Consider the following 22,768-nt stretch of genomic DNA (forward strand, 5'->3'; position numbering starts at 1 on the left):
CATAGTGAAATGAAATGCTATAATTAAGGGAGCATAGCATTGTGTACATTCTTAGTGTTCATAAAATACACACTTGTTCTTTTGTGGAATACCGTATTAAAAGAAACAATAAACATAAATTTCTTTGTAAGATATTTATTTAACGTTTTTACATCAACAGTTTTTTTACTTCTTTTTCACATGAATATAAAATACAATTAGTTATAAAAAACACACTGTACATAATTTAGCACTTTTTATTATCTATGCCTAGCCATTTTTGCACATTTTAAATAGATTTATTATTGAATATGTCCACATTACTCCTGCGTTATATGAACATGTAAAATGGAATGTGGCAGATAGTTCAGTAATTGAATATAATGATGATTCAAGACCTGGGGCAGGTTTGAAAGCACTAACTATATTCCTTTCTGATTGCTTTAGCAATGGTGCTGAGTTGCATGTTACTTGTTCCCTCATAAATGGCTCCAATTTTGACGTCTCTGTAGAACTTCTCCTGAGGATAATCTTGTGTGAAACCAAGTCCACCCATCCAGTCTATACATTTGATAGTAACCATCTGGGCAACTTCTGAAAATTAATACAAACTCTAAATAGTAATTAATTAATTAAAAATTTAAATTATATAAAATAAACACTACAAAATAATTTTGTTTTTCACATTAAAAATACTTTTTGGTACGTGAGAAATAAAAATTAGAATAATTTACAACATGAAAAAAATTAAATACATTATTGGTAATATATATGTAGTTTTATATTTATTAATTTTATTAATAAATATATAATTATATAATATTATTATTATATTATTATATAATTTATTAATTATTTTAAATTTATTTTCATAAATGTTTCTCTATAATTAAATCTACAAAATGTATTGTTGCTCATTGTAGAGAACTAAATATAAATACATTTTTTATAGAGTGATCGAAAAATATAGGTGTAGTCCAACATTTTTAAAAGACTGCTATTACACTTACATGTAGTTTTACAAGTGGTACAATTATTATTCAATTTAAAAAGGTAGCCCCCTCAGCAAGTTAATGAATCAAAATCACATGATTTCAAAAATATGAACAGCACTTTTAAACTGAATTTTTACATCTCAAAAACAGAACAAACTTTCTTATACACTGTATTTCTTGATGTCCATATAAAAAGTCATTAGGCTGGACTTTTCAGCAGCTAGAGAAAAGAAAATAGGCATTCCATATAAATACCATTTCCAAACTCCAATATCCAGAAAAAAGAAAAATTGAATTTTTAGAAACCCGATTTTATTTCATGTTTGCAAAAGTTTGTTTATATTTTTTGACCATGAAGCTCTCCTGGAAAAATGCTTTGATATTCATTGAATTCTAATTTTTAGACACAATCCTCAAGACCACAAAAAATTAGCGAACACCATTAAATTTGAGATATAATAAAAGAAGAATGTTTACAATTTAAAACTGAATCTTATGATGTCCAGAATAAGAATTTTGGCTTTGAAAAAATATAAGCAATTTTCGGTTTGAGTTACTATATCAAATAGACGTTTTAGCCTTTGGCTGAGTAGTATGTCAGAGCATTTAGTACCTCTCTACCATAAATTATGTTTATTGAATATTAAGTCCATTCCATCCAATAGACTCATATTTAAGATATCTCTGTCCACTATTTGTATTTAGTGCCAAATCCTTAACGAAGATAAATGAAACCTTTGATTCGTTATGATGTTTACATCATTGTTTTAGTAATTTTGTAAAGTATAAATTACGTATGTGTATAAAATAAAAATAACAATTTTGAGATTACCTGAGGCATAAAGTTTTGCCATAGCGGCCTCCTTCACGAATGGTAGGCCGGCCTCTCGCAGCCTAGCAGCATTGTAGACTAGTAACCTGGCAGCCTCCAGCTGTGTCGCGGCCTGGGCCACCTGATGCTGCATCGACTATGTGGACACCAGGTAGATTATTATAAATACATAGCGAGTTTGAAACTGTATTGAACTGTGTCAATGTCCAATACTGATTTAATAAAAATTATTATAAACTACAAGATTCTTAATGTTCCTGGTTTCTAAAGTATGAATTATAAGAAAGTATAAATCCTTCAATGGGTTTTAAGCTGGTAATTTTCCTCAACTTGAGACACTGTTTTATTTACATATTTTACATTAAAATTTCTTCCTTTTATGTGGTCTTCTAACATTTCAAATATTGTTAACAGTAATTAAAATAATTGTAGGTTCTACACATACTAGAAAGTTGAAATTGTTTACAGTATTATGAAACTATCTTAAAAGCAGTTCGAACTTTTCCAGTACTTTTTTAGAATATGTTCATAAAATTAATAATAACTGATACACATTGAAAATATTGCAACTTAAAATTCATGTTTTACCATTTTTCCTAGTAAATCCTGAACTTACAAACCTAACTTAAAAATGTCTCATTGAAATTGTTCAATGAAAGGTTCTAATACAAATTTGAGAAAATGTTGAGCAAGATATGTGCCAAGAATCAAGAATCTTTATTAGTCATAATAACATTATTAAAATGCATTGACATCGTCACCAGAGCTTCAATAAAATATTAAATCTAGATACATTACATTAAATGTTAATTCCAGTGAAAACCTGACTGGCCAGATGAAATAACAGTATCCTACGTATAACTAAGTATGGACAATCAACAATAAATCCATGTATTAATAGATTTTAGAGAAAATAAATTAATAACATTGTAATAAAATGGTAAACATTCAATAATAAATAAATAAATAGTGCAATAACAGACAATTTAAAACAGTAACATTTAAAACATTTATGTGGGCTACAATACAGATAGGTTTAAAAATTAAAAAGAAACATCTATCACAGACAGTGTCAGGTATTCATCTATACTATAAAAAGGTCTAGTTAACAGCCATCTATACATCACTGATTTGAATTTACTAAGACTAATGTTATGACTGGTAAGAGGTAGTTTATTAAACAAACGGATACCAATAAAAGAATACATAGATTGTGTTTTACTTAATCTGCAGTAGGGCTGATCTAAATATAAGCTGTCTCTAGTAGGATAGTGATGAATGTCATTTCTAAGAGAAAAGTCGCCAAGATTTTGTTTTAATTTAATCAGACATGAATAAATATAAAGGTTGATAACAGTTAGAATACCTTCCTCTGCAAAAATAGGTTTACATGTAGTTAAGGAGGAGACTCCTGCTAAAATTCTAACAGCCTTTTTCTGTAACAGTAATACTTTATGAATATCATGACTGTTACCCCATATGGTGATTCCATACGATATGGTGCTATGAAAAAATGCATAATATGCGGATTTAAGATAATCTTTGGGAACAAGTTTCTTTAGGTGGCGCAGCAAAAAAATTACTCTTGACAGCCTACAACAGACACTCTGAACATGGGGTTGCCAAGTCAACTTAGAATCTAAAGTTATACCCAACAGTCTTACACAGGACTTTAAATTTAAATCATACTTCGTTAGCGTAAGATTTTTACAAAGAGAAAATAAAATATTTTGTGATTTATTATTATTTAGTAACAGACCATTAGATGAAAACCAGTGGTTACTGATCGCGAGAGAAAAGAAGAGACCTGGATTCTGGCCTATCTGAAATTTGCAGGCGCTACTACTAGTATGTTGCCGCGCCTTGTTTCGTAATTCCATTATTGTTTCACTGTTCCATTGCTATGATAAACAATTCGCAGGGTTGGCTGTGGGGCGAAGCGCCTGAAATTACCGTGCAGCAACACACTAGTACACAGCTGTGCGCCGGCACGGGCCAGGTCTCTTCTTTTCTCTCGCCAACAGTAGCTTGGTGGAGGACATGAGTTCTCTCTACAAACAAGGTATCTATATTGTTATTTATACAATAAAACGTGGAGTCATCTGCAAAAATTACTGAGCCGCAATCCACATTGGTAGGCAAATCATTTATAAGAACTAAGAATAAGAATGGGCCTAGGACCGATCCCTGTGGTACACCACCCTTAACCCCCCTTATTTATTTGTATATTAAAAGTATAAATTTATATTATATTTTAAGAATAGTAGAGATGGTTAATTTATTAATGTGTTAAATTTTAATTATTACACGTTAAAATATTACATTAATTTCACTACTTTGTGTAAATTTAATTATTTCTTTATTTTATTATCTTTATTATGTTTTGTTTTATTCTTAGGTAATATTTATTTAATGTTTTAAATTTTACATTGCAACAGGTTAAGTGTAAGAAAGGGCCATGTGGCCCTAACTTTGCCTGTCAAAATAAAGAATTTTTCATTTCATTTCATTTCACCCTTAACTGAAGCTAACTCAGAGAGTGTGTTGTTGAAGTACACCCTCTGAGTACGATCAGACAGGTAAGTTCGAAAGAAGTTTAGCTCAACACCATTTAGGCCATAATGTTGTAATTTGTTAAGGAGGATGTCATGTGGAGCACAGTCAAAAGCCTTTGTCAAATCACACAAGCTGGCTAGTGTGCTAGAGCAGTGTTCAAAACCACCTATTACTCCTGAGACTAGAAGCTCGACTGCGCCCACAGTGGACAAACCCTTGCGAAAGCCAAATTGATTTTTAGAAAATAGAGAATTAGATTCAAAAAATTCACTAACCTGGTATATCACAGCTTTTTTAATGATTTTGGAAAAAGTGGGCACCACAGATATAGGTCGATAGTTCTCAGCCAGGGAGGGGTCACCCTTTTTAAAAATAGGTACAACTTTTGACAACTTAAGCAAGTCAGGAAACAGGCCTGTAGAAAGACAATGATTGATGCTAGCCGTAAGGGGCTCTAGTATCACAGGCATAACAAATTTCACCAGATCAACACTGATATCGAAGATGTCTTTACTGGAACTGCTTTTGATGCTTTGGACACACTTCAATACTTCCTCACTTGAAACTAGTTTCCACACAAAACGTAGGGGTGGAACCTGGTAGCCGCTCACAAGTTGACCGGAAGCCGCCAAAGAAGGCGGAGCCTGACTACATGCTTCTTTCACTGTTGCAATGAAGGTGTAATTGAAGTCATCAGGGGTTAGGTTGTGGCTGATCTTACAGGCATTTGAGCTACCTTTATATCTGTTAATAATTTCCCATGCTGCCTTACAGCTATTAGATGCAGAGGATATATATTCAGCATTGAAATTTAGTCTGGCATGGATAATAGCTTTCTTGTAGGTTTTCCGAGCTTCAACATAGTTTGACTTGGTTTGTTCGACAAACAGATTGTACCTTACTGCCCACAGATGAATATGATGCAAACTACTAACTTTCTCTTTTAGACGGAGAAGTTCTTCAGAAAACCATTTGGGCCTACTATTAGAACACAGATTTATTTTATGTCTAATTTTCACAATTTTCTTTGGAAAGCACAAGTTCATGCCTTCATGAAAATAGTTTAAAAAGTTTTCAAAAAGTGTGAGATTTGGATTAGTGTTTAAAACATGATTCCAGTCCGTTTGACCAAAATAAGAATAAAATTTAACTTTGTTAGACATACTAAAAGATCTTATTACCTTTTCCTCTTCTACGGGAATGCCACTCAGGTTATGTTCAATACTGGACTGAGATGTCAAGGTAGTTATCAAAGCATTGTGATCTGACAAAGGAGGCTGTAGTACATCGACAGAGAGAGAATCCCTCGGTAGGCCACTTACAACATTGTCCAAACAGGATTTTCCCCTCGTAGGCTTGTAGTTGAAACAACAGCAGTCGAGCGATCTTAGAAGGTTGAGAAACTCATTTGGAAATTCTTCATTTACTTTATTGATATCTATATTGATGTCTCCAGAGGCAATGATAGGGAGGTTGAAATTACACAAAAACAACCACAGTTTTTCCATGTTGTTTAAAAATATATCTTTGTTGCTATTAGGAACTCTGTATATAGATACAAAGATTACTTTAAAATTATTAAATTCCACAACTGCAGCAACAACTTCAAAAACATTTTCTTCACAGAAATCATTTACATTAATTTCAGAGAACTTTAATGTTTCATGTACATAGATAGCGACTCCACCTCGCGATCTTAAAGATCTACAGAATATGGCAGCACAGTAAAAACCACTTATAAGAGCTAGGTCCTTAGAGTCATAGGTACACCAGTGCTCACTTAAGCATATAACAGAAAAGTTATTGTTGGCGATTATAATATCAAGTTCAGGGAGCTTATCTAAGAGAGACTGAACGTTGGCAGTCAAGATTTTATAGGTAGTCAGTCCTATTCGACGTTTGGTCATCACTCTTGATTGGAGGTTTTGTGAGTTTAAAATCCCTTAAGTAGGGCTTAATACTATTCAGTTTGTCTAGACATAACTTATCTTCTTCCAAGTTCACGTTCGACTCAAGAGGGTCTAAGTTACAGTTTGTGAAGTTGGGATTGATCTGATATATGAATTTTTAACCCGTGTCAGCTTTAACCTGTGAAGTGCCTGTACAGAATATTCATGAGACGGGAAAGAACTACTGTCTGAGCATGGAAACTGATAGCTTTTTTTATATTCTCGGCTCAGTCTTTGCTGTTATTTCATTTATATAATTTTTATTTGCTCCCTCGGATCTACTACTGTTTACATTATAGCAATTTACTACATAAGATAATACTACAGAATAATAAACACATCAAATATATACTTCAGAATACCTGGAAGGAAAATATATCTTGTCCAAATTGCTTCCTCTCAAGAGTATAAGGAATGGTTCTATCCAGAGCTCCTTGAGCAGTACCAATCATCTGAGCGCCAATTCCAATCCTTCCTTCATTCAGGAATCCAGCCGCATACTTGTATCCATGTCCATACTGACCAACTATAGCACTCTCATGGACCTAAAAAAGTCATCAATGGTGCTAAAATATACCGCAAACTTTCTATCTGTAATTGTGGAAAGTTGAAGTAGATTTTATTGTTTGGATGTTCACTACAATTTTACAAATACAATTTTATCTATTTGAAAGATTTTTATGCATATGTGAGATTATTTGTAATTTTTAATCATTCACTGGGTTATGAATTGTGAAAATTATTAACATTGCAACTGTTCTGTGATGAAACACGTCTTAGACAAAGATTAAGGTTTATTGGGTTTTAAATTTATAAATTTAAAGATTCTCAGGAAATATGCCAAGTTTTATAAAAACACTCCATGTTGTTTCAATTACATTTTATCCCGTATTGAAATCCACTACTTTTGAGTTTTGAAAGATAAATTATTTAGATTATTTACTTAAAAGCTATTTTATTAACCATTTGTTAATTCATTATTTATTCAATAAATATTAGTTAACATGAAATAATAATAATTATTAGAGTTTAGGTTTTTAGATATTTGTAAGATTTTAGTAAAAAATAATTTTTGAATGAAAAAGAAAAGTGAATATAAAATATTCAAATGTATAAACGTTTGAGTATTCATTAATTAACATTAACATGTTGACCGCGGCAGATTCCTGCAGCACAGAATCATACTGATACTAGTTGCTTTCACTTGGTATAGAGACATGTAGGTGTTAACTACATAACCCAGCCTATATTACTACAATTAATTGTTGATTTAATTGGTATTTGTATACACAGTAGGTATTTCCCCACATAAACAGACATTTTGATGAAAACCACTTATTCAGATGGTCTCAAAATATATATTTTTTACTTATACCCTAAGTTAGACGTGGAGTATCATAATACAATGTAATATGTGAGAGGGGAAAATAATCTCAACATTTGTAACAATATTGATGTGCAAAAACATTATTACAAAGCCAGGAATGTTGTTTTCTTACTTTGACATTGTCAAAATGGAGGGTGCATGTTCCTGATGCGCGAATACCAAGTTTCATTTCTTTCTTTCCAACTTCAAATCCTGGTGTGTCTCTTTCTACAGCAAAACAGGTGATGCCTTTGTACCCCTAGAAAGAATAAGAACCAAATGAATAATTACAAGTCACTTGCATATGTTTAATAATAATGCTCTGATATAAAGTATAAAATAAATATAAACTATTCTGTGGTTACTTTTTGGTTAGTTATCAGATTTTGTACTGAACTTACAATTTTTGTTGTATGTAAGAATATTGCACAACAGTTTTAAGTAACAGTTGTCATTATAATCTAAAAGAGAACCGAACGAATAAATTATTTGTATTGAAATGGTAATTGTATATGTTTTGTAAAACATGGAATGATTCAGTAGTTTTATAACTAAGGAATTATGGATATGATGGCATAGACTCTTTCCCTTGCTATCTGCCCAAGAAGATAGACATTTCCCTTCTTTTATCAAGAAAAAACTACTAGGGATGATCTTGCCTCAATGTCCAAAAGAAAGTGTGAGGAAAGTACATTCAGCATAGCTTAAATAAGTAGGGAACAATTTAGTAATATAATTTAATCAAATTAATTAATTATGAAATTGTGTTACAAGGTATAAATAATTAAAGTTCGAGAACCTATATCAGTATGATGTGTGTATAGAAGGTAAGTGTCCAAAAGGGCACAATTAATTGTAAAACAAATTAGTTGTAAAATCAAAACAAATAGTTTACCAATTTTTTAAAATACACAGTGTTACAAAATTTTATTATAAATGAACTGTTTTATTTGTTTCTCTGTTTTGACAGCTCAATTTAATAGAGTACTAAACATTTTGCTTTTGTCATTATTGTGTCCAAAATTGTTCCCAAGATTATTGAGTGTACCTATCTTACATTGCATGATGTGCTTTGTGAATGAACTATCATAATTTTTACCAGTGTGCACAATTTTAAAATAACGAATATTTGTGTAAAGTATTAAAATATTGAAGTGAAATAAAGGGTTATTACAATAAAAATGCTAATGGAAAAAAAAGAAATAATAATATTATTTAATTTATTAATGTCTGTCACATGTTGTTCAAATAACTATATATATATCTATAGAGTAAAAAATGTCACGTGCATGGATTAAAAAGAAACCATTGTAATACTTTGACTATCCCCCCCAGGGACTTATAAGGAATTGCTACATCAATGTGAAATGTTATTCAGGGCACTGGGAAGGCTAAATGTTATCACAAGGCTATCTAAAAACTTTGCTCTCCTCTAATTTTCAGCTGATATCTCTCGGAAAATATGTAATTCTTATAAATGATATATTTTTATCTATATTTTTTATTTGGCCTGTTGTCTTGTTTTATGATCAAAAACTAAATTATCGGACAACAGTGAAAAATTGTTATTTTTATACAGTACATAGGTTAAATGAGACATAATAATTTCTCTATATATTATACACAATTTCCAAGTCGTCTTTACACTCAAAATTAGAAAGTTTTTACAGAATGTAATCTTATTTGGATATAATGTGATTTTTTGATTTGGTGTACTGTACAACACAAATGAGAAATAAATCATTAGTTTGTCCTTACACTCTTAGTGAAATACATTACATCTATTTATAATTAAATAATTAATATTGGGAGTGCCGATGGCGTTGGCGAGCGGTTTGAGATGTTGGACTTTGAGTCTGAGTAGAGATAGCGCAGGTTCGAATCCTGTCTGTGACCCTTGCACTTTTTATCAGTACCATCAACCTAGTACTGTATTGACTCTCCCCCTTATTCTGTTTGATAAGATCCTCGCACAGGCTAGTGGCCCATGAGGACGGACAGAGTAAGGCTTAAAAGAGGATCGGCTTCTCATTTTTCTTAAAAAAAATCTGGAGCCTCAAAAAGTAAATACACATATAATTTTTAATTACATAAATAAATGACTTTAATCTGTTTCTAATTTTCAACACACTGAGTGCCTTCCTTGACTCTTGGCACTAAAGAATGCATATTTTTTAAAGTCTAAAAGTGCTCATTTGAATGTTTTACGAATTATAAAAATGAAAGCAGTAGAGACATCATCAAAACAAAACTCTTAATATATTAACCATGTCTTTTCTAGTATTCAAAGCCCTTTCATAGCATAAATCATAGCAGATTTATTACATGTCAAACATTTTGAACACCAACAATCAATCACAATTACCAATCTCATTATTTTTTAATTTGTAAAATTACCATTGGTTCCTTACTGGATGGCATATGCTGTTAATATAATATACATGTCCTTTGCCATGTGGCTATATCAGGCTACTGTGCAGCTATTGCTCTGGTTAATAGTTACTCTTCAAATAGGGATTTTATTGTTTTAGTATTTTTATAAAAATGACAAATTAACAAATTATAATTAATTGAATTATCTAAGTCATTCAATTTCAACATATTTCTATCCAGTGACGTACTGGGGAGAATGAGAGAGAGAGAGAGAACTCTCCCCAAAAGCCCTGTAAAATAATAAGAATATATGTAAAAAATCAATCAAACTAGTTAACTTAAATATAGTATTGAAAGGTTTTACTTTGAATTAGATCTTTCTAATTTATTTAAATTTAGATCTATTCAGATATATTCCGTACCTCCTTGTGTGTTATGTTTTTCAATCGGATTCACCTCTCTCCCCCAAAATCAAGTCCTAGTTAAGCCACTGCTTCTATACAGTTTATTGTTCTCCCTTTTAACTGACTGCAATGTACTTTAATAAAACCTTAGATGTAATATTTTCCAAAATACACTTTTAGCGTAACTGGCTTATTACTTTCAGGTGCCAATTTTGTCATGCAATTTGTGGATTATAATTAGATTTATTTTACTAATTTGGTGCCCAGGACAAGGGCCCCTCCCGCCCCTCTAGTTATGTCCCTACCCTATGAACAAGATAACCAGATTCACCAGTACCCTACCAATTCAGATCCTTGTGGAACACCAGAAACAAATTTATTCACTACAAATTCATTTTTTATATAAACATTATTTTGTTTTTTTAGAATATTTTTTACATTAACTATGAGTTTTATTACTTTGATAAAATGAAAGTAACCAATTTTAAAACACTGTTTATTACGAATTCAAACAGTTTTCAAAAAATTCTATAATTTTTACTTTTTTACTGAACTTAATCTCTCTCTGACATTTGATGAATACAAATGAAATACATTAGTTATTAACTGTTCACAGTTGTTTTAAGTATGACAAATACTTCTGTTGTACTTACAGATGACGGATTAGCATTGGCCATAACAAGGAAAAGTCCAGCTAGGTCTGAGTTTGATATCCACATTTTTGAGCCATTTATAATGTAATATTCTCCATCTTTTTTTGCTACTGTTTTCAAAGCAAAAGCATCTGATCCTGAGGAGGGTTCAGACAGGCAAAAGCTTCCAGGCTGTAACAATTTATCAGTCAATATTGATTTATAACAAACTGGTTTGTCAATGTTAAATAATTTTAGTTCATTACAAATAAAAATTATTTATTTATACAAATAAAATACATCAGCATATTACCACAATGCATATTTTTTACTTTGCAAAATAAATATATGTTTTCACATATTAAACCATTTATTTCAGTCACTTTATAATAATTGGCTATTCATTATCTTATTGGCTTCAATATGTCCAAGTATAAACATAAAAAATTATGATTACATGTTCAAAGGATAATCACAGCAGTCGATAAAAGGCCAAATGCTGATAAACTTTATTCTATTGTTAGCACAATCATAAACAATATGAGAGTATGAGATAAGTTTTTGTATTTGTATTGTAAAATTTAATTTTATCTTCATTTGAAAAAGCAACTTATCTGTAAAATATCAAATTATGGATATGTTTTGCAGATTATATTAATAGTATTTTTATGATCTTGCTTGCAACCAGCTTTCCAGAAAGATCAACAGTCTTATAAAAATAATAACTGATGTTTTTAAAAAGGTTATATACTGTAATTCTCTTAAATAGATTAATTGGATTAATAATATTAAATAATTATTTGGTTTTCTGCAAGTCACAGATATAAGACTTACATATTTCCTGGATAACAAAGGTAGATACTTTTTCTTTTGCTCTTCCGACCCAACTTTTATCAGGAGGGCGTTGACCAGAGTGTTGTGAATGTCTACAAGTGCACTGACAGACGGGTCTACCTTGGCCAACTCCTCCACCACCAACATTGATGCTAAGAAGGATGTACCTGTCCCTTCATACTCCGTTGGTACTTCCAGACCCATTAACTACGTACAGAAACGACAATTAAAATAATTTATTTCTTGTAATTTCAAAAAAAAGCAAACAAAATTCCTTGAAATGTACATTAACTAGTGTAGTTCCAACAGTTTAGTTATGAGATAAAAATAAAAGAAAACTAGTAAAATAAAACACAAATTTATGTTGTACAGAATCAAACATTGTAATTAAAATGTCCAGATATAAATATAAATATAATATATATATATATATATATATATATATATATATATATATATATAAAACAAAGGTAGATACTTTTTCATTGGATACAATGAAAGTTTTCATTGAGCAATTAATATTAAATTTTCAACTTAAAATAAAAAAAAATAGTATCTAAAATTACGGCAGGTTTAAGAAATTCAATGTGTTGTTGTTCAAATAACCAAGATTTTTGTATTACACCTATAGCCACTTTGTAAATAAAATCTCTCAAAACCTTGTCAACAACATGGCAAACAACCTTGAGCTGATAAAACTTTAAAGAGGAAAAACAACTTGTTTTCTTTTAGTAAAATTACTCTTATGCTTAAGTCTTGCACTATTCCAACTTTAATTACAAGTTAATTAAAAGTACCTTCTATCGTTATTGCAGGCTAGAAATTACCAAGAAATTATACTACAAAACTTTTAAGCAAAGGTAATTAACTGAAATTTCCTTCAAAATAGTTCTGCCTAGTTATTGTCAGAGATTACAAAGGACATTTATTTTATGTATCATAATCACATTTTTTGTGTAGAAATACAGCCAAGTATTTCTTCTTTTTAACCTCTTTTGTTGATATTGTTAAGATATTTTAGAAAAAATTGTGTATTTTTTCCTATTACTTTGGAAAGAAATAGAAAAAAGTCTTAGATTATAAATTTTATTTATATCGATTTAATTTTTGTAGTTTAGAGCAACACCTTACTAGGTGACACTTCTAAAGATTTCAAAATAAAAGAACTGTATGCAGCTTAACCCTTTTAATCCCATAACTATTTTTATTTATTGTCTGTCCTGTCACCTGCTACGGAGGTTTTTGCTTTAGTCCAAGCCATATATTTCATTAAAATATTGGCTAACAATATTGTACAACATTTTAATTTATCAATGGAAAATATAATTTATTTTTTAAACTACTTCTTAACATTTATTCTATTATGTACATTTAACTAAATTTCTCTAATCATAAGAAAAAGGTTCACTTGAAAAAATATACTTTCCGAAATTGTATATTTAAATGATTAAATCAGAAATTAACAAGCAGTAAAATTCCAATAACTGTATTAAATCTGTTGTAACATTATAGAATTATTCATTTTTATTAGGTTGTTTATACAGAACTCCCAGTACCATTTTGTAAACCCATTTATTTTTAAGTTTGAAGTTTTACTTGATGTAACAACAGGGATATATAAGAATGTATTTTTAGCAGGTAAATATTTTTTAATATTTTTTTTTGAAACAAGATTCAGTGCACAATAGATTTTTTAGTATTTAAAAAATGCATAACATGTCTTACAAGTTAAATTTTCCTACTAGAACAACTTTTTATTCAAGTTCAGCAATAGATAATTTTGTTACAAAAGTACAAAATAAGGTAATGGGTGTTAAAGGTAACTCCTTGAAATACTTAACATTAAAAGTAAAAAGAGTATGTTACAAAGAAACAATCAAGGAAGTTTACAGATAATAATATCCAAATATTCTTGAAGAATTTAGGTGAAAAAAATTGGATGTTTGTTTTTTTTTTGATAAGTTGATAGAAAATATAATGTATTATTTTCTACTTTTAACCACATATCAAAACTAATTTAAAAAAAATAACCTCCTAGAAAAATCTCAATATCAATTGGATTACAGATGAAATAAACCTGAATAAGTGATTGTTACAATTGAAAAAAAAATAAAAAAACTATTAATGTAAAAGAGAGGCTTAAATAAAAGAAATTAGAGTTAAATGAAATAATGTTTAAAGGAAAGCATGATAGGAAAAGATCAACATGTAATAATAAAGTTAAAACTACTTGGAATACAATTAAATCAGAAATTAAAAAGCTGTAATATTCCAGTAACTGTATTACATCTTTTGTAAACGAGGAAGGTGACCTCTTAATTAACCCTGTGGATGTTAGTAATGCTCTAAATGATCTCTTTGTTATAGCTATTGATAAGCTTGTACTTCCTAATATTCCCACAGGGTTAGAAGCGAGCAATCATCGGGAGTAAATCGATAAGTAGAACGAATTAAGGCAGGATATGAACAACAACCCTTGGGGGCTGGGTTACCGAGTTGCAATGCACAGACTCTATGCCCAGTCAGCTGGCTCAATTACGAGCTCCTTCCTTATGGACAATATAGTGGATGCCTTATTTCCAACCCATCTGGTCTGGGAATATAAGGACATTCCAGGCAACCCTGGGCAGATTCCCTTCTTTACTGACATGAAGTGTATTTCCGTTATATGTTGGATAAATGTGGTGCCGTAAGACATGTCGTCTCAATCGTGTCCCGGTGGAAGTGCTAAAGTTAGTAGTTTGGACCTGTCCACAGTTGCTGTAAAATATTTACAACCTCTTCTTGCAAAAGGCACCTTCGATAACCGAAGGAAGGTCCAACACCTGGGCCTCATAAGTACAGTAGATCCTGAAACCTTGTCGGCATACAGACCTCTCTGTAGAGCTCTCAGGGAAGCTCCTTAAGCTGACGAAAGCATTTGAGGCTGGCAGTGGTCTCTCTGGCCATTAGTATGGTTTTCGGGCAGGCTGCTTCACAATTGGGGTAGTGGTGTGCAGGTTTTATATGACTTCATGGCGGCTCAGAGTGGGAGTCATTGAGGCCCCCGGCTGTTAGTACTGGCCACGTTAGACTTGAGAATGCGTTCAACTCAGCAAGGGTGCTGATATGGTGGATGATTCCCACGTTAATGCTTAACAGCAATCTTAACAGCAATCTCCTGGATAGGTGGTTGATTTATATGACGGCCGACGGGTCGTGCTGACGGGAGTTCACAGTGAAAGCTACGCAGAACTTGATCCTGGGACCGGACCTACGAAACATTGCCTACAACTTAATTCTCCAAATGGAAATACTAAAGGGAGCTTCCTAATGGGATACGCAAACGATATTGCCACAGTCGTGCGAGGACCTTCGATGAGGTACCATGGTTACTCAACCAAGTCATGCTGCGAGTGTTGACTTGGATGGGTGAGGACAATCTGACTCTGGTGATGGAAAGATGAGATCCGTACCTCTCACCATCATCCAGGTCCAGATGGACTGGAAGATTATCGAAACAATGAGTGCTGTAAAGTATCTCGGCAAGACACTTGATACTAAGCTTACATACAGAGACCATATCTCTGGGGTGGCAAACAAGGCGGCAGTTGTTACCGCCTCTTTGAGCTGACTGATGAAGAATATCGGCAGCCCAGAGATGAGTAAGCGGCGGTTGCTCATGTCGGTCACACACTCCATGCTCCTGTATCTTTGATTTCCAGTAATTTCCCAGATAAGTTTAAGGCAGCAAAGGTAATTCCTCACTTTAAAAAGGGTGACATTATAAACCTCACAAGCTAGACCAGTTTTCCTACCTGCTTTTTCTAAAACATTTGAGCAAGTAGTTTTATTCAATTAACTTAATATCTTGAACATAACCAACATATAGATGAACAAAAACGTGGTTTTCATAAAGGAAAACCAACACTAACGGCTAGTAAGGATTTTGTCCAGTCTATAATTGATGCTGATGAAGGAGAAAAATGTATGGGTATATTTGTGGACCTCACCAAAGCATTTAACACTTTTTTCACATAGTTCACTTTTACACAGCTTAAAATATATTTAGAGTGCAAGGCAAGTAGCTTAGTTGCCTTAGCTTTTATTTGAAAAATATAAGACAGTTTGTCCAATTAGAGTATATGGGTTCAATGGGTACATTGACTGATGTAGTTTTAAGCTGCAGACTGTGCCATTTAGCATTTCACAGGGATCCATCCTTGTTCCCCTTTCCTCTGGTATGTGAAAGGTTTACCAGGTGTGGTGCCAGGAGATTGTGGTGCAATGAGTATGTACACAAATGATGCTAATATTTTTGGCTCATGAAAATTACAAGATCAAATTGAAGTATCTTCATACTGTGATCTATCCAAAATTAAAGAATTTTTAGGCACAAAAAACTTTAAAAAAATGTAAATTCAAACAAGTAAAATTGTATTTATTTTTTAGTACAATACAGCCAACCAATAACAAAATTACAGCGAAATATTTTCCTAAATGTAGATAGAATAAACCAGAAAGAGTGTACAACATTTTTGGGGCTATTAATAAATCAAAATTTAACCTGGGAATATCATGTGGATGTTGTTATTAATAAAATGTCTACTTTGTATGCTCTAAGATAAACGTCTAAATTCAGTTGTATCAAAACTCTTAAAATCATTTACTTTTCCTTAATTCACTCACATATGACATACAAAATATCAATATACGGTGCTACTACAAAATATAATTTGGAAAAATTACTTGTGCAGCAAAAAAGTACAATAATAATTATAAAAAAATTTTAAACAGACAGATTGCTCAAAAATATTTTCTCACAAATGGAAATTTTTAACTGTCTAGTTTGTAGACTTTTGAATGTACAGGTGTTAAGTAAAATTTTCCAATACTTTGGGATTTTATTCTACACGTATAAATGAGCAAAAAAGTTCATATGGAAAAATGTCCTAATACTTTTAGTTTTCCGTCTATTTGTCTATATGTGTTTTTTATTAAAAAAATATATCTTTTGAACCAGTTAAGATAAAGTTATGAAACTTGAGAACTGTATTAAACTTAGGTAGACCTTTTTGAAAATAAAATATTAACAAAATCTTTTTATCCGCTTTAAAATGGCATCTAATGTTTAAAATTTTAGAGTCAAATAACAAAAGAAAAGTGGTATAGTTATAAAAGTGCATAGGATGTTATGTGTTGATGGATTTATTTGAAAAAGCTACTGTAGGAATTGGTATAAAAATTACTAAATAGATGGTTCTTATGCATTTTTTATAACTATACCGGTTTTTTTGTTATTTGACTTTAAACATTTTAAATAGACGCCATTTTGAAATGGATAAAAGGATTTTGTTAATATTTTATTATTTTCAAAAAGGTCTACCAAAGGTTAATACGATTCTCAAGTTTCATAACTTTACCTCACCTGGTTCAAAAGATATATGTTTAATATAAAACACATACAGACAGATAGACAGAAAACTAAAAGTTTTAGGACATTCCTTCATATGAACTTTTTTCCTCATTTTTATGTGTATAACAAAATTCCAAAGTATTTGAACAATTTTACTGAACACCCTGTATAAAATATGCTAACCAAATTACTGAATATTCAATAAATAAAACCAATTTAAATTTACAATTGATAAACTTAATTCAGAATTTCATACTAAAAACTTCTTATTCTGGACAAAAGTTCCTTTAAGTATTTCCAAATTTAATAAAATCAGAAATTTGTTTTATTAAACTTCAAAATCTTTTAAAAATACATTTAATCAAGTCTCCTTGTTACTCAATTCAGGATCAGAATGATATCCCAAGAGAGATGGTACAGTTGTAATTAATTTAATAGACTTGATGTTAGGTAATTTATTTGTAAGAGTTTATCTATTTGTTTAATTCTATTCCTATGCAATGTTTTGTATATAAAGATGGAATAAGGAAATGAAATTGTTGTAGTGTTAAAATGTTATCACTTGTATAAAAAAAATTATTTAAGCTACACTGATCTAACAACAAATTTAACGAGTACATAACGGTACACTAGAGGTTTTAATTGACAGTTTACAAGTTTACTTTTAGCTTGCCAAACCTGTAAACTATTGTAAAAATATCAAAATAAATCAACTTTACTGAATTGAAATTCTCAAACCCCATTGGAAATTAAATCTCTTGTTTTCTTACCCCATTTTCAAACAGAGCATCAACAACTTTTGGGTCAAATTTGTGATCATCATCCATCTTCTTCACGAGTGGAGAAATCAGCTCATTGGCTAACTTTGAGACTGGAAAATATAAGTTCAAATTAAATGATCCTGTAGCAAAATTATAACATAATAAGCATTAACAATACTGTCTTCTATAGATTATTTTTGGAGTTTCACAAACCAAATTGCTAGTTTAATTTCCAGTATATCAATAGTATACTAATTTTTACTGAATTTAATTAAATAGTGTGTCACAGTTTACATAAAGTTTATGAATCAAGTTAACTTTCTTCTTCTTCTATGGGGCGCCCTATTGCAATGCACTTAAGCCTCAAGGGCCTTTTGCGCACCCTGGAAGCACACCATGAGGCTGACTAGTTTATGGTTTCAGCATTTTTACAAACTGCTGAAAACAACCGATCAGGTCCAATTGGGGAAATTCAATACACTTGTGCAAACTATTAAAGATGACATACTGCTCCCTTGCTATTTATTGTTAATCAAAGAGAAGGCGTTCAGCAGTTTCTTCCTGCTCGTCACACATTCTACAGAGCGGATCCTCCCAAACGATACCGACTCTGTAAAGATGCTTCTTCAGGTGACCATATTCTATAATCAGACCCATAACCCGAGAAGATACTTAGTGAGAGAAAGTCAGATGCCACCCTAGGGGAAGGCGACTGTTAAATCATTCTACTCATTCTCAGATCTGGATGCAGCCTCCACCTTATCTCATGTTTAGCGCAAACCCATTTCGAGACAGCCCCAAAGGATTCACACCTAGAAATGCCACAGACCGGTTGAGGTCCCAACCGGTTAATATTGAACGCTGAGCCCAAGTTGGCCAGGGCATCAGCTCTTTCATTCTCAGGGATCTCCTCAAGAGCAGGAACCCAACAAACAGTTATACTGCTAATTCTGGCAAGGGAAGAAAGGACTTGATAGCAATCCCAGACAAATTTGGAGTTGAACACGAGTCCAACACCTTCGTTGCTGCCTGGCTATCTGTGAAAATGCTAATCGTCTTACTCGTATACTGCAGACGAAGATTCTCACAAGCACACTCCATAATGGCTGCTATTTCTGCCTGAAAGACTGGGATAAGGACCCACAGGGACCACCACTTAATTTTACTGTTTGCTGTATGATTTTATCATAATTTCAAACCAGGTTTAATGTTATTGTAACTATAGTTTACTTAATCTCTATAATTAAAATTATACTTCTTAAAATTATGGCAATATAGATTGAATTTACTAAATTAAATTTCTATAATTATTTATTAGCATTTCTGTTATGTTCAATAATTAAAGCTACATTTTAACTGAGTCTTCATAAAATACAAAAACACACACAAAACTATTTTGAAATATTTATGCATGTATTGAGTGTATAATCTGTACACAGTAAAACTTTCATTACCTGATTCCTTCATCATGATCTCCTCCTCTGTGAACTGTGTGAGGGGTGGAGGTTGTGCCTCTTCAGAGTAGCGGAGAGCTGACGAGCTGCTGAATGTTCTAGCAGGGACATTCTTTACTTGACTCGCTGTTCCCAGTTCCTTGCACAACTGTGACATACACAATACACACGACTGTATCTTTGTATTTGTGTTTGTATTATGATTGTTCTGATTTCTTTTAATACTTTGAATCTAAATTATATGTTTGGATATAACAAATTATGTGATTGCATGATAACTCTGTTGCAATTTGTTGCAAAATATTCTTAAATATAATTCAGTTCAGTATTTATTTATTCATGGACAAATGTAGAGTGACATTGCAGAAATTATATAAGTAACTATTAAAACCCCATTACTAACGTAATTGTTACAATGATAAAACGTTGGGTAAAAACATTTTCATTCTAAATTGGCTATTTTTTAGTTTATGTTTCATTCTATATGTTTAAATCCTACCACCTTGTATAGATTTTTAAAATAATAAAATTCTAAATGATTAAAAAGAGTGAAATAATACTTGCACATTCATAGAAATCAATAATCCCATTCAGATTATACTGAAATAAGTAATTGTGCATTTTAAATACATGAAGACACTTTTAAAATTAAAAAAAAAATATTTTGGGCATAACTTAAAAAAGTTAATAATCAATACATAATTTAATTATTTTCTGGTTTTAGGTAGAGTTCATAGAAATCTTGTGTATTGCAATCACCCTCATAACAAAATTTCCAGGAGATATTTTGAATTTTCTCCAGTCATGTACCACAGAATCCAAAAAAAGAAACATTTTTCTGCAAACCGGAAATCGCTCTTTATCACCATTCCAGGATGGTGTCCACTAAATGGTGGAAAGTGGGATTTTAAAGAACGGATTTGCGCGAAAACTTCCATTAGGGGGGTTTTGTTTGGTCTAGAAACGCGTACCTGGTATCAATTTATAAATTACCCACTCATTTCCAAGATGGCGGCATCAAACAAGGGGAAAAGGGGGTTATCCTTCATCCCCCGGTCATTTTTTAATTTGAATGAAAATTGGTATCTGAATTGGTAGAATACATAGAACAAAAGTAAACATACAACATAGTATAGAAGGACTGCAAAAAGTGTAAAATATAATGAAAGTGTTTACCGAACTTTTATCTGGATTAGTGTTGTTTGCTGTCTTTTAACTTAACCAAAAATCAATAGAGTTCTTCCTTGTACCAAGAAGAATCTACGTACCAATTTTCAAGTCTGTATTGCACAAATGGACAGACATATAACCAATACACGACTTTAAGAAGGAATTGTCGGATTTTTATGAAGGGTACAAAATATTCAACAGCTTTAAAACCAATTATATGCTTTTAATTTATTTGATATCTACCGAATATCTATGAAAATAATAAAATATGTTGGAAATAAAAATTACACATATCCAGCTAATAAAGATGCCATAGTAACAACTTTGTACAAACTAAAGTACGGTACTTAAAATAAAGAGTATTGGAGTATTTTTATTGTCATACTATTTTCAAGACTGCTTATGACATCTTCACTTTAATTGCCTGTTATCTATTGTGTGTCATGTAGTTGTTTTGCTTTCCAGATTCAAAACGTTTAATACTTTTTCGTGACTTTGCACTCACTAAAAATGGTCCAAGTATGTACAGAAATTAAAGATAATGATGTTAGATATAAAATTTGTTCAAACACAATTTAAACTTAAGGGAAATACGAAAATACACTTAATACTTGACTATAATAAAATCACTGATTGAACAAAGATTATTTTATTGTAAAATCTGGTTGTAGTATGTACCAACGAATTAACCTTTTTTTGACAAAACAATTTGATACAAAAATGGAATGATGAATGCGTTTAAATGCATGCCAACTGTATTCTTATCGTCGGCAGTAGCGTATCCAGTTTTCTTATTTTTAGGGCGGGGAGATACTCTTTGGGGCTACAAAAAAACCATAGATGTGGAGCATTTGGAATATGACAATATTATAAACGTCAATGTCATGAGGAATATATCCAGATATCTGTCCTGCTGTGATCGTCCCTGACCGTCGGAAACGGTACATGCTTACTGTAATCAAGGATATTGTGCTTAATAAGCATTCAACATTTCTACAGTAAACTATAATACAGACTTGTATACAACAATTTTTAAATATTACAATAATTAGTTATAAAAAATTACCTTGCTCAGTAATCGGAAACTTCGCACGCAACTCATTTTCGCAGCAAAGACTGTACGAGTGTTCACTAAAATACAACACTATCACTATTTGGTGTTATGGACTGTTGAATTACTGATAAGCCAGAAAAACTGACACGCCAACTGCTGTCTGATCTACGCGTTACAAAACAAGAAGGCAACTGAACCAACGCCAACAGGTTTCCGCTCCCAGCACGCACACGACCGCGGCTCAAAGCGCTGTGCTGTGGCGGCGGGCGAAAGCACAGAGGCTATGCAATGCAGTCAGTGTCTACGAGATCTATGAGGCTATAATTAATCACTCCAGACCTGCTCCCATCCAACTGAACAGTGAGCACTCTTATCGCACGGCAGTCCGTATTTAATGAAAATATATTCACAGAGAGGGGAAACAATAATTTAAACATTTTAATTTGGTATAATACAATTATAAAAATCTACCTAAACATATTGAGCGTCTTCATTACAATTAAAACTTATAATGTAGATTGACAAAACTGCCATAGATTGACAAAACATGCATGATGGTATGGCAATAACTTTCAGTGTGTCTATCCATCAATATGTTACTTTACCAAAACATGTATAGGCAAAAAATATCTATGTGTTCCGTTGCTTGATATACGGCTAATAACTTTTGTGTTTATTTTAATTGTGTACGTTAAGAGTAAGAAATTACTTAAAGAAACCGACTTTGCCTGTTAAAATATAAAATTCATTAATTCGAATTACATATCTTGTTTAAATACAGGTGTAGCAGCAGCATGTTATAGGGCCGCTCCTTTATACTTAAACTGTTTGATAACAGGTTATACGAGTATACTTACTAATCACTTTTGCTTTAAATCAAACCGCACATATCATGCACTTTAGTTTTATAAATTCAAATACACAAATATTGATTTAAAAGTGATACATTTATTTGTATAAGTTACTAAAATCCTACTCTACCGGGAATAAAATTTCACACATACAAAATAGTTA

At 31.7% G+C, this 22,768-nt stretch overlaps 1 protein-coding gene across 1 annotated transcript; it reads right to left on the reverse strand.

The window, feature by feature from the left end:
- Nucleotides 1-119: 119 nt before the first annotated feature.
- Nucleotides 120-22,055, reverse strand: LOC124372437 (short/branched chain specific acyl-CoA dehydrogenase, mitochondrial-like). The gene is made up of 9 exons (XM_046830837.1): nucleotides 21,767-22,055; nucleotides 19,531-19,678; nucleotides 18,086-18,186; nucleotides 11,921-12,127; nucleotides 11,108-11,278; nucleotides 7,811-7,936; nucleotides 6,674-6,856; nucleotides 1,807-1,942; nucleotides 120-573 (listed from the first exon to the last, which is right to left on the reverse strand). Exons 1-9 carry the CDS (start codon nucleotides 21,800-21,802, stop codon nucleotides 398-400), a joined length of 1,284 nt encoding a protein of 427 aa, XP_046686793.1. The 5' UTR covers nucleotides 21,803-22,055; the 3' UTR covers nucleotides 120-397.
- Nucleotides 22,056-22,768: the final 713 nt, after the last annotated feature.

Source organism: Homalodisca vitripennis, unplaced genomic scaffold, assembly GCF_021130785.1.
Source record: "Homalodisca vitripennis isolate AUS2020 unplaced genomic scaffold, UT_GWSS_2.1 ScUCBcl_3206;HRSCAF=8576, whole genome shotgun sequence".
NCBI classification, from domain to species: Eukaryota; Metazoa; Arthropoda; class Insecta; order Hemiptera; family Cicadellidae; genus Homalodisca; species Homalodisca vitripennis.

Bases quoted from the DNA above. Each gene is read 5' to 3' on its own strand.
- LOC124372437 (XM_046830837.1), bottom strand. From the start codon at position 21,802: ATGAGTTGCGTGCGAAGTTTCCGATTACTGAGCAAG. The intron at 19,679-21,766 runs GTAATTTTTTAT...TGTATGTCACAG, and splicing joins GTTTCCGATTACTGAGCAAG to TTGTGCAAGGAACTGGGAAC. The intron at 18,187-19,530 runs GTAATGAAAGTT...TATATTTTCCAG, and splicing joins GATCATGATGAAGGAATCAG to TCTCAAAGTTAGCCAATGAG.